This window comes from Cucumis sativus, chromosome 1, assembly GCF_000004075.3.
Source record: "Cucumis sativus cultivar 9930 chromosome 1, Cucumber_9930_V3, whole genome shotgun sequence".
NCBI lineage: Eukaryota > Viridiplantae > Streptophyta > Magnoliopsida > Cucurbitales > Cucurbitaceae > Cucumis > Cucumis sativus.
In genome coordinates this window covers 14,807,895-14,821,132 of record NC_026655.2, presented here as the reverse complement: position 1 = coordinate 14,821,132, position 13,238 = coordinate 14,807,895, and the positions used below count along the sequence as shown (strand labels likewise).

The following is a 13,238-nucleotide window of genomic DNA, read 5'->3' as shown; positions in this document are numbered from 1 at the left end:
TATCATCGAACGACATATGAACAATAATTGATTCCATTTTCTAATTCCTTATTTTCCTTCACGGGTTCTACACCAATTGCTATCAAACATCAAAACTTTCAACTAAACGGATCGATATGCAAAACAAAAATGAACAAGGAAACACAAAATGCAAACTTGAACTATTGAGTCGTCTTAGTGTGTGCATTTTGTATTAGTGTGTGCAAAGTGTGATGCAAACAAGTAAGGTCATTTTAGCGTACTACGTATGCAACAAAATCAAATCAAAAGAGACAAATTAATCACAAAGTTGCAAACTCAAATATCTAGAGTTCAAGTAAAGGAAGTTCTTACCGTTAGCTCCAATAAAAAAAAAATTTATAAACCCTATTTTTTACCGTAGAAAGTGGAAGTAAAAGGTCATACCCAACGGATTCCAAAGGAATGAAGATTCTAATTGAAAACTAAACAAGTCTCAACCAAAGAGGTTAGATGACAAAATGAAGCATTAAAAAGAGTGTGCAAGAGTGTAAAGAAAGGGAGAGAGAGCTTGGTAGCAAGAGCAAAGGAACTAGAGAATACAAAATTCATTCAACTGTTTACTTCGAAACTAAAACTGCAATAATTAACTCTTAAGATTAAAAGAGAGGCTAAGGGCATGGGGGAACTATTTGCATCTTTTACCATTGAAAGAAAGAAAAGAAGAATGTTACCTATTCTTGGCTCTTAATCAACCACCACTATTCATGTACAACAAACTTTAAATACAAAAGAAAAAAGATGTGTAAATGGAAAAGTAGTTGATTTAGGATGTGTTTGAATTGCATTTTCAAATGATTAAATTAAAAAGTAAGTTGTTTTAAAAAAATGCATGCGTTTGACAACCAAATAAAATAATGTGGTTTAAGATAAACACTTAAAACCAACATTTTTAAAAAATAACTTTTATGTGTCTAATGGTTAATTTCTCTAATTTATATGAAACACTTTAGTCAATACCTTCACCTATCCACACCAACCAACCTCTAACAATCGTCATCATCAACAGTTGTTGCCAACATTCGACTATCGTCCTTAACGATCGTTGTTAGTGAACATCTGACAATTCTTTTTATGTAAACATCAACAGTCGTCAATTTTCATTTATGGTTTTTCCCACAACCGCTCGGCCAACCTCCAGCAACCAATTTTTGACAATTGTAACGAGCCAAACTTTGGATGACCGTCTTCTGGCAACTGCCGCAGAACAATTATCAACCACCATTATTCGTATACAACAAACTTTTGGTAATCGTTTTTCTAACTACTGTTTTTTTTCGACTACTGAAGATCAACTTTTGTCTACTATTTTTTGGCAACCATTGTCGATCGACCAGTGACAACCATCACTGATCAACATTTGAAGAACGTTTTTATGGCAACAGTTTTTTTGACAGCTACCTTTTTCAATAATCTTCGTTGATCAACGTTCGACAACTGTTTCCTAATGGCATTTGTCAATCAACATCCGACCATCATTTGTCATCATTGTCACCGACCAAACTTTGTCGACTGCTTTTCAACAATCGTGGTTGTCCAACTTTTGTCGATCGTTTTTTAGTGATTGTTGTTAGCCAACTTTTTTCAATCGTTGTTTGAAAATTGTTGTCAGTCAACTTTGGTCAACCATTTTTAGGTGACTATAGTCAATTACTTTTATCAACCATTTTTTTTATTATAGTTGCTAGCCAACTATCGACGATCGTTTTTAGTGATCATTGTCGACTAACTTTTATCGATCTTTGTTTGTTGACTCTTGTCGATCAACTTTCATAGACCGTTTTTCGATGACCATTGTTGGCCAACTTTCATCTATTATTTTACGATAATAATTGCGCTAACTATCAACGACCATTTTCGGTGACGGTTGCTAACCAACTTTTGTCGACTGTTGTTCGATGACAATTGTCGACCAACTTTCTTTGACCATTTTTCGTTCTCATTTCTTATCAACCTTTGTTGATCGCTTGTCGGTGACCGTTGTCGGCTTACTTTTGTTAACCATTTTTTGGTGACTGTTACCGATCAACTTTCTTGGATCATTTTTATGTGAATGTTATTGATCAATTGACAACAACCATTTTTTGTGATTGTTGTCGATTGACTTCCAACAACTGTTGTTGCCAACATTTGATTATCATTTACGTAGTGATGGTCTTCGGCCTCTAACCACCATCCTCGATGATTGTTACCAAACTTCTATCAAAATCTTCACAAAAAAATTCTTTAATTATAATTTGGAATTATATATATATATATATAAACTTTTAGTATATAACAAATCAAAAGAAAATTTACCTAAATACACTTTTGAAAAAATGTTGCCAAACATATTGGGTTTTTCTTTTAAGAAGTTTTTTTAAAAAAATGTTTAAATAAAAATTTACTTTTTTAAAAACACTTTTTTCTTGATCCATTTCAAATATACCTTTAATTTCATCTAAATCCTCTCCATAAATTGCTAACTAAACTAATTTTTCATCATATCAATTGCAATGATCTATAATAGTAGAAAAAAACATAAACTTATCAATAAAAGTGTGTTGGTTTAATAACTTAAACCTTTCTATAAACATTAGACAACAACAACGCGGTTAAGAAAAGGCTAAATAATATAATTAAGAAATGAAATGAAATGCACTAATTGTGAAACAAACCAAATGAGAAGACTATATATATATCCATTTACTAATTTCAATTTCAAAATCAAATTCTAACAAACAATTTGAATTTATTTTGTTTTACCACCCTCCATACATATGAACTACAAATTTTTAGTTATGGAAAACTTTCAACCTTTTAAAATTGTTAAAAATCACTTTTGTCAAGGCAAAATAGATTTTGAAGTGAAATGGTACTTTAAACAATTTTTATGTTCAAATAGAAATGAATAAGAAAACATTTTTTTAAATGTTTAATCTTTTAAAACTAATTTTGATTATAATTTTAATTTTGAGAGAATATTACCAACCATGTTCAAAGTAAAGTTTTTTTATTATAGTCTATAGATTTGTTTTGCTATATATAGTTTCGGAATCTTAATCACTTTTTATTTATAATAGTCATAAAATCAAATATGTAACAACTAATTTAGATTTCTTTTAATAACCATTTAAATTTTGATTTTTGAATTTTTTTTGTTTCGTTTTTAGTTTTCAAAAACCAAAAATCATACATGTGTGGCATTCTTTTTTTCTAATTTGTAATTGTTGTTTTTATTCTTTGAACTTCAAAAAAACCAAAAACATGTTTGATAATTATTTTTAGCTTTCAAACGTTTAAATATATATATATAAACTATAAGCATACTGCAGTTTTGATTATATAAATGATTTTTTCTATTTTCTATAATATTTTGTCAGAAGAACTATATATTTATTTCCAATTTTTTAGAATTTCATGTTACTATTGCAATGTCAATATTTTAAAATGCATTGATTAATCACAAATAAAATGAAGAAGAATGACAAAAATAAATACATTGACAAGATACAATAAAATAATTTTGTTTTAGTAAAATAAATTAATTTGAAAAATTAAGAAAAAATAAATATATTGACAAGATACAAAAAAAATAATTTCATTTTGTAAAACAAATTGGTGTTTTTTTTCCACAAACTTGAACTTTTGATTTTAAAATTATTTAGGAGAATTCAATTTTTTTTCTTTTATATTGGTGAATAAATAACAGAAATAAAATATTGACGAATTTTCTGTGTTTGTTTGAAAATGTTGAACAAAATTATAAATAAAAAACTAAATGTGGAGAAAATTAAAAACTCCGACGAATAATATTATAATTACCTCAGGATTCTGGGCGTGGCTTCGATTCCACCGACAGCAACAAAATTCCGTTTTAGTTTCTTTTCCCTTTTTTTAAGAAAATGAAATTAAAGCAATTATTAAATAACTTTTTCTTTTCCCTTTTTTTAAGAAAATGAAATTAAAGCAATTATTAAATAATTTTTTAAATAACTCTATGAGTTGGAATTTTTTTAAAAATAGAAAAAGTTAACCAAACTATTTAAACTCCCTCCAACAAAATTAACAATATTATTTAAAATAGGAGATTTTTCATTGACAGAATAAAATGAAATTATTCACCCAATATAGTAAAACTTGATGTAATTAGTTTCAATATTTTGTTATTTTATAAAATATCCTTCAAATTATTTTTAAAAAAGTTGTAAAATATCTATACGCATACATTGTAGTTATTAAATTGGACATTTTGAATGGGTTAATTTTTATAATAGAATAAAGGGGCAAAATATTTAAACCCTAAAACCATTTAAGAAAAGTCTATTAAAGCTAATTTTTGCTGCAGAATTCCATATTTACCTTTACTAGTTTATAACAATTTTTCAATTTCGATAATTTCTTGTGTTGGTTTTTTCATCTTCTTTTCAATTTATTCATGTCATGTTTTATATATTTTTCTTCAGCATCATTCTCTCCTATTTATTCAATTTTTTAAAAAATTTTACAAAAAATTATTTAAAAAATCGTTTAGATTTAGATTTGGGTAGACCAACCTAAACTATCGTTTTTCGAATACTAAACTCAATTAATCGGGACATTTTTGAAATTTCGTGGACTTGTGAGTTTTTTTCGTTTTAAAAATTATTCTATACATAAATATTTTGTTGTTTTGTTCTTTTTTTTTAAAAAAAAGATCCCTTTTGAATTTAGGCTATAGGAGATTATTTATAAAGATGTTTAGTTAATTAATTTGATTTTATTCTTTAAAATTAATCATTAATTGTATAGATGGTTTATGGAATTTAAACTCAAAATATAGAAGTGTTAGTTGAGCTAAGCTCAGGTTGACATTCACATTGAACAAATATTCATGTATTTAATGTACGTAAATAAAAAATTAGAAAATGCAAAAGATTTTGGAGCTAACCATTTAGCATATAGGATTAATTAAGGGTATTAATTTTCTTTCATACATTTAATTTAAAAAACCTAAAGTAAAAGAATAGAAGTAGGAGCTAAATAATTAATACATATTAAAGAAACCTCTTAGTCTAAAAATAAAGTCCATATCACATGAGATTTGATATGGATATTTTCCAAAGTATAAATTAATAGTTGAGATTAAATAGTCTAAAGAGAATATTTCATCCTAGCCACTTAGTGATTATTCACATGCTACGGAATTAAACGTTAGGTGCACGTTTACCAATTTGTAATTAAAAATAGTTTTATTGTAATAAAATTTCTACTTTAATTGTATATCATAATTGTAAATGTAATTAAATTGCTTTAAATCTTAAAACTACTAATCTTGTCAAATTGATTGTTAATCTCTAATAGCCAAATTGTAACCATAACATAACGGTAATGGTAATGGTATGATGTAATTTTTTAATTCAATGGGATTGATCATCTTTGCTCGTCAATCAATTTGGTTTTTTGTTTATAGATTTGCATGTAAACCCTATATATCAGTACACACATGCATATAATACAAGTAAACAACATCAAATGTAATCAAATAAAACCTTCACTTTTTAAATTGCTATTTATTATTACCATTGGACTTGGATAATTGTGACCTAAATTTGTATGGTATTGGTACATATGCTCTTCTCTTGTTCTTTATCTTAAATGTATACGTTCAAATATTATATTATATTAAATTTACTTTCACCTACTAGTTTAAGCTTTTGAGACAATTAGTCATTTAAGATGACATCGAAGCAAGTTGTTTTACGATGTCTTAGGCTCAAATCCTTACATTGTTGTTGCCTCTCCAAATTAAATATTCATTTCGAAATTAAACTTTACCTAATATTTTAAGCTTTTGGGTTAATTGATGAATATTCATATACTTAATTGTACTTTGTTTTTAAGGTTGGAATCAAGGCTCACTCGCGTTTTAGTTCTTTTAGAACGTTTTTAGACTAGTTGATTAACTTACATTGGTTTGAACTTGTTGATTCTTTTAGATCAACAATAATTCATTTGTTTGTTTTGTCTTCTTCAATATCTACTTTCACATGCTATATATCTTAAATTGGCCATAGACTTCTTGAACAATCAACACAATCTCGAGTATTTGTACACTTCACATATCTTGATCAATTTCTCTTTAAAATTTTCAAAACAATTATTTTATTGTAAATCAAATTCTTTTAAGTTTCACCCCTCATATATTTCTTCAAATTGTCTTTGAAGATCTTTATATCTTCACAGTGATTTCTGATTTTGAAGTTCTTTATTTATTTAGTATAAACTTCAATTTCTTGGCCTCTCTAACTTCTTGAGTGTACACAAATTTCTTTAAGACTGTGCATAAATATATTATGTGTTGGCTTGAACTTCCTGGTTTTAGATATACTCAAATTGTTTAGGCCAAATTGTCATTTTATGAGACTTGTTTTTTACACTGAGCTCAATTTTTATACGAAGATAAACTTCTTTCTATTCTAATTACATGAAGTCAATTTCCATAATGCTATAGTAATTAACATGGAAAGTTTTCTTTCTTCCTTATGTAAAAGAATAATTAAAACGACCTAGAACTCACATAAAAATAAGGTAAAACTTAGACGAAGTCAAGACATGAAATACCAATACCGATAAAAACATCAAGGTCCCAATTTTATTGAAACATCGATATTGATGAAAATTTTGAATTTTTTCATAAAATTTGATGGAAAACGATAGAAATTGTTTTAATTAATTAATGAAAGTTTGATTATAGATTAATAAGATTATAATTGACCATTTCTAATAGTCGATAAAGTAGGACAACATTATGCAAAATATGTGTAAATGTTCGCTAGATTATAATTTTTTTTATAAAAGAAATGAAAATTGAAGATTAATTGTAAAATTAATGTATATATATATATATATATATATATATATATATAGCAACTAATGATATGTGTCAAAATGTGAATGAAATGATCACATGCAATGGGATAATAAATTAAACTATACTTTATTTCTAGAGACATAATTGGTAATTGAAACCGAAACCAATTACAATTTGTCACTTTTTAATTCGTAAAATTAAAATTAATTTTGACGTAATAATTTGCAATGTGCAAAATTGGTAATATTCAACAAATTATATATAAAACTAAAACCTCTCATGGTTGTCCGATCCATCTCTCCTTTGGGTACTAAACCCTAGTCGGAATGTACTCTAAGAAATGGCCGACTCGTCGTATTGTCAGTTTCTATATATTTCTAATGACAACGACAATTCGTTTATAATTATTCCACAAAATTCACCATTTTCAACATTTAATTTTAACCCCATAACTCAAAATTTCTAATTTCCAAAAACAAAACAAATTTAAATAAATACCAAAGTATTTCCCATGTGATTCGTTTCTCTCTTCTTTTGCAATATCCCAAACTCCATCCCTTCTTTTTAATCACGTACTTCCTCTCCTATTACTACCTTTGTCAAACATTATAATGTGTCTTACATTTCCATCCATGTGACACATTAATTGTTACATTTTTTTCAGTGTTCTATAATAAATACCCTAATTATAAATGTGTTCTAATTGATTTGTATAATCAATAATTAAAATATTTAATTGTTAATTAATACGAATGAGTTCGACATTGATCTTTAAGATTTATTGATATCTCAAATATCTTCTATAAAACCTTAAAAAAAAATACTTGATGATTATATATATATTAATCTTGATATTGATATCACATCGTTACTTTAATGATTACTTATATCTATTAATCTACCAATTCTCATTAATTTGATATCCAATATTTAAAGATTTGTATTATTATTTTTTAAGCTTTTGGCTTTTAAATACAAGTTAACTAGTAAGTTTAAATTAAATTTTAACTAATAAACTGTTTATACTATCGACTTTGAAAATAGAAATTTAGAAAACTTTTAACCCAAGCTAGTGTGTACTATTTTCTACTCCTACTTGTACTAATAATAATAGTAAATAACTCAACAATTTCACCCCTTATCATACATGTCCAAACCAAAAGAAAATCTTTGTTTTAACTTTAGTGTTTTTTTTAGAAGAACGACTTTAGAGTTAGTGTTGGTAAGCAAGAAAATTGAAAGGAGTGGAAAATGATGTATAACTTTTCTCATTTAAATTCTTTTTTTACCTTTTAATTTGAGATTGAACTTTTTTTTCTAGAGAAAAATCAAATCTCTTTCTTTCAAAGTTGTTATTATAAATATTGCACCCATCACTTTACAATGAATTAAACTTCTAATTAACGTTAAAAATGACAAAACACTCTCGAAAATTTTAAATTTGGGATTAATTTCTAATGAAAGTAGATAACAAAAAATATTAATATTATATATTTCTTTTATATATATATATATATAAGTTTATGTATATACATATCTCACAAGTCATATATGGCAATATATTTGAACTTATTTTATACAAAATCACAAGTCCAGAAAAAGCCAACAAATATTATTCTTCACCATTTTCACCCCTTCCCCTCTCTCTCTTTTTCAATTACCCCCTTAACTATACATATTACCAAAAATAATTGAATCTCCATTGGTCAAAACACTCACAAAACCCTCTCTTTCTTCTTCTTCATCTTCAACTTTCCTTCTCTTTTTATTTATTTCTTCTTTTTTTTAAAAAAAAAATATTTCTTTTGCTTCCATGTTTTAGATTGAAAGTGGGAAGAACTTTGTTGATCAACCCAAAAAGTACACACACACACCATATTTCACATTTTTCACTTAATTTCTTCTTCTTCTTCTTCTTCTCAAAGGTTTAATGTTCTTTTTTAAATTATTGAGTCCTTTTTAATTAGTTAATTTTAGCTTCCATTGTTTTTAATGGCTTCCTCCTTGGAGTTTCCTCATAAACTCTCTTTCTTTTTACTTCTACCTTTCTTCCTCCTCCTTCTTCTCCTTCTCTGCTTCTTCCCACCAAATGATCAAATCAACCCTTTCTCATCCATATTATCCAAAAATCTTTTCCCTTTCCATTCATCCAAACAACCCCAGCCACCATTGTCGCCACCCCAATCCACCCTTCAATTTCCTCCCACCACTGCCACTGCCACTGCTCCCTCACAGCCGCAAGATTACTCCTCCACCCGCAAGGTTGGTTTGGATGGTTTCTTATTTGTTGGGTAACAATTTGGTTTTGCTTTTTTCTTTATAAAAGAAGTTGTATGCCTTTCTTTCCTCCTCAAATTTTCAAATTATGTTAATTTTCTCCTTTCTTAATCAAAACACTTAAAATTTTTACTTAAATAGTTTTTCTGAATCTTTTTCTTACAGTTTTGAAAACACGAGTAGAAAATTAATGAAAAAATTCATACAAACTTATTGATCAAAGTATTAACTTGTGTTTTCTAATTAGTTTTTAAAGACAAGTTTAGTTTAATTTTTAAAAGAAAAGACTAATCTTTTTAATCAAACGCCGTCGTCTCGATCCTTTCATCACAGATAGATTTTTTTTTTTTTATATAAGGTGATGAATTAGGATAGGTTTAAGATAATATTTTACATTATACGATACTGTTGCATGCAGAAGAAGAGTGAAATGATCGAAGAGGGTTTGGCGGAGGCTCGAGCAGCGATCCGACTAGCGATCGTAACCCGAAACTACACGTCGGAAAAGGAGGAGAGTTTCATACCGAGAGGAAGGGTTTACAGAAACGCATACGCTTTCCATCAGTTAAGATTCCCACTGTCCTATTTAATTTCCTTTCCATTTTTGGCTCTCTACAAATTTCCATATGCTTTGTTTCTTTCTTAAGAAAATAATTCATTTATATTTATCAGGAAATAAATAATGATTATATATAACACATTTTAGGGAAAAATGAAAACGGATCACATTTTTAGTATTCCATTAAACGTTTCTCACCCCCAAATAAAAAACTCACGAGTTTTCCATCTATAATTTTTTATAAAATCAAAAAATTCATATTAATTAATTTGGTCAGAAATTGACACATTTTCTAAAAAAGCTTTAGCTTTTTTACTAAGTTACATATATATGGATATATACATACTATTTTGATTATGTAATTTGAGATTTCTTTTAAAAAATGTTATTCTATTTATTCTTAATTACTAAAATTGAACAAATTCAATATTCTTGTAAAAGTTTTGATATTTTGATATATATTTTTTTAAAGCGAAATGAATTAAATGTTTGTTAAAGAGAAGATTAAATGTGTTGAATACTTTCCTAAAACAAAGTAGATGAAATAGACATAGTACTCAAAGCAATAAAACTTAAAAATTGTTCATTATATAGTCTACTTAATTAGCCTAATAATTACTCCACCAAATAATTGATGCATTAAAGTATAGTAAATGAAATATTTACAAATTCATAAAAATTACAAAATTTTCAATAAATATGTCATTTAAACATAATTAGAAATTAATAATTGGAGAAGTCATGGCTAGAGTATGAATAACAAAAAAATAAAAAATTAAAATAATACTATGTGTAATAATTAGGAATAAAGGGGGCAGGGGGGCAGGGGGCAGGGGGGAGGGGGAGGCTGCCCAGCCGCCTTGGCACGGACTAAATCTAGGCTGCCCAAAATAGTCCAACGATTGTCTCTGTTGACATTGTTCCTTCGTTGTTTTTAGCTAAACAGTTGTCCATTCATCATTATTATTATTTTTATTACTCTACACTATTACCATTTTCATTCCATCAGTACTTAAATTCTGTATTTTGATTTTAAACCTTAGACTTAACTTTGCTAACAACTTCCTTTTAGCCTCTATCTTTATTCCCCTTTATATTTTGTAATTTGTTTTTTTTTTTAAAAAAAATTGATTTGTAATTACTAAAAGTTGGAAACATAGAATTGCATGATATGACGTTTTCCAGTTGGTCTGTTTTAATTATTGGACTATGAAAACGTTCATCTTGTTTTATGTAAATCTTCTTTTACTTTTCAAATAGTAATTATGTTGATCCATATTCCTCAATTCACCGTATAAACTCTTTAATATAATAATTTTATGATCAGAGATGTTCAGCAACTTTTAAGGGAGTGCAGGTTAACATTATTCTTTGGATAAAAATGAAAATAAATAGACATTGTGATACAACCACGATCAAATCAAACAATTAGAAGTATATAAACTAAAGCAATATCTACGTGTAAGATTAACAAACATTAGTGATCTTGAAATATACAATTCAATTATGATATTGTTTGTTACACTGAGGTATTTTCTAGACCATAGCATCGGATTCACACAAACAATAGTGATTAGTGTGTGAACCAATAGACAAATGTAGATGGTAATAATAATAATATGTATTGTTCATAAACTGTAGGAGTCATATTGAGATGAAGAAGAGGTTAAAAATATGGACATACAAAGAAGGAGAGCAGCCATTGGTGCACGATGGGCCGATGAAACACATATACTCAATTGAGGGCCATTTTATTGACGAAATGGACAGTGGAAAGAGCCCATTTTCGGCCCATGAACCAGAAGAGGCCCAAGTATTTTTCTTGCCTATAAGTATCGTTTATATTGTGGATTACATCTACAAGCCCATTACCACATACGCACGTGACCGTCTCGTTCGAATTTTCACGGATTATGTGAGGGTGGTAGCTAATAAGTACCCTTACTGGAACCGTACACGTGGAGCAGATCATTTCATGGTCTCCTGCCATGATTGGGTAACTTCCTAGTAACTCAAACCAAAACTGCAAAATTATAGTTAACAGAATGGACTATGAATTGGGAGTTTAACAAAATTAACATTTTGGAAAGCTTTCAGGCGCCGGAAGTAACAAAAGAAGATCCTAACCTCTTCAAATATTTCATCAGAGTTCTTTGCAATGCCAACACATCCGAAGGCTTCAATCCAATGCGAGATGCATCCTTGCCCGAGATTAACTTACCTCCAACTTTCCACCTCAATCTTCCTCGATTAGGCCAACCGCCACAGAACCGCTCAATTCTAGCTTTCTTCGCCGGCGGAGCACACGGATTCATCCGCCACATCCTAATGCAGCATTGGAAAGACAAAGACCATGAAATCCAAGTCCACGAGTACCTTCCTCCATCCCAAAACTACACCGAATTGATCGATCGAAGCAAATTCTGCCTCTGCCCTAGCGGATACGAAGTTGCAAGCCCTAGGTTAGTGGAAGCGATCCACGGCGGTTGTGTACCAGTGGTAATCTCTGATTATTACTCCTTGCCGTTCGATGATGTGCTGGATTGGAGCAAATTCTCGATGCGGATTCCGTCTGAGAGGATTCCGGAGATCAAGACGATCTTGAGAGGAGTTTCGATGAAGAAGTACTTGAAACTACAGCGAGGAGTGATGAAAGTGCAGAGACATTTTGAGATTCATCGGCCGGCAAAGGCGTTTGATATGTTCCATATGGTACTTCACTCTGTTTGGCTCAGACGACTCAATGTAAAGCTTACACATTGATTGGGTAATGGTTTTCCTTCGTGGAATTATACCAATACATATACACAGAGAAAAATAGTTATTCAAAATTAAACAATTAAAAGAAAAGGGAAATATGTGAATTACCATAGTGCCCCCCAGAAATGACCCTGCCAATGCAAAATTATGTGGTATGGTTGTCTTTGCCAATACTATTGAAGACTATAATAACTATTTGTTTTCAATACTTTTATTCTCTTAGTTAATGTTACCCTAACCAAAAATTTAAAATTCTAATTTAATTTAAAAAATTAGTCGACCAACTTATGAACACCAACTTCGGTGACACTTGTTGACTAACTTGCCATTTGGGCAACCTCTAACTTTGAAAATATTAACAATATCACTTCTTACCATCACTAATATATTTTTCTTTTAAAAATTATCTTCCTTCTTTTATTTGTTTCAAATTAAGTTAAAAAGAAGTTTAGTTTTTTTTTTTTTGTTTTTTCTACGTGAAAATCGACCACATATTGTAATCTCAATTATAAATCAAATTTATTGTTAATATAGTGAAAAATGTAAATATATATTGCTTACACTATATTATGTATGTTTTACTTTAATAATATTTTTTCGTTTTTTCAGTGATCAATTTAACCAAGACTTGTTTTTAAAACTTAAAGATTAAAATATTGGAAACAATTGAGTTGCCAAATAACAATTAGAATTAAAACTTTACTATACTTTCAATCTTTGATACAAAATATTATAATTTTTCAATAATTAAAATACTAATTTATTTACAAATTATAATAAAAAAACAAGATA

At 28.5% G+C, this 13,238-nt stretch overlaps 1 protein-coding gene across 1 annotated transcript; it reads left to right on the top strand.

Annotated features, from left to right (window-relative positions):
* Positions 1-8,431: 8,431 nt before the first annotated feature.
* On the top strand, positions 8,432-12,744 carry LOC101208828 (probable glycosyltransferase At5g20260). Its single transcript, XM_011657042.2, has 4 exons — positions 8,432-9,112; positions 9,546-9,691; positions 11,328-11,682; positions 11,784-12,744. Exons 1-4 carry the CDS (start codon positions 8,843-8,845, stop codon positions 12,447-12,449), a joined length of 1,437 nt encoding a protein of 478 aa, XP_011655344.1. The 5' UTR covers positions 8,432-8,842; the 3' UTR covers positions 12,450-12,744.
* The last annotated feature ends 494 nt before the right edge of the window (positions 12,745-13,238 follow it).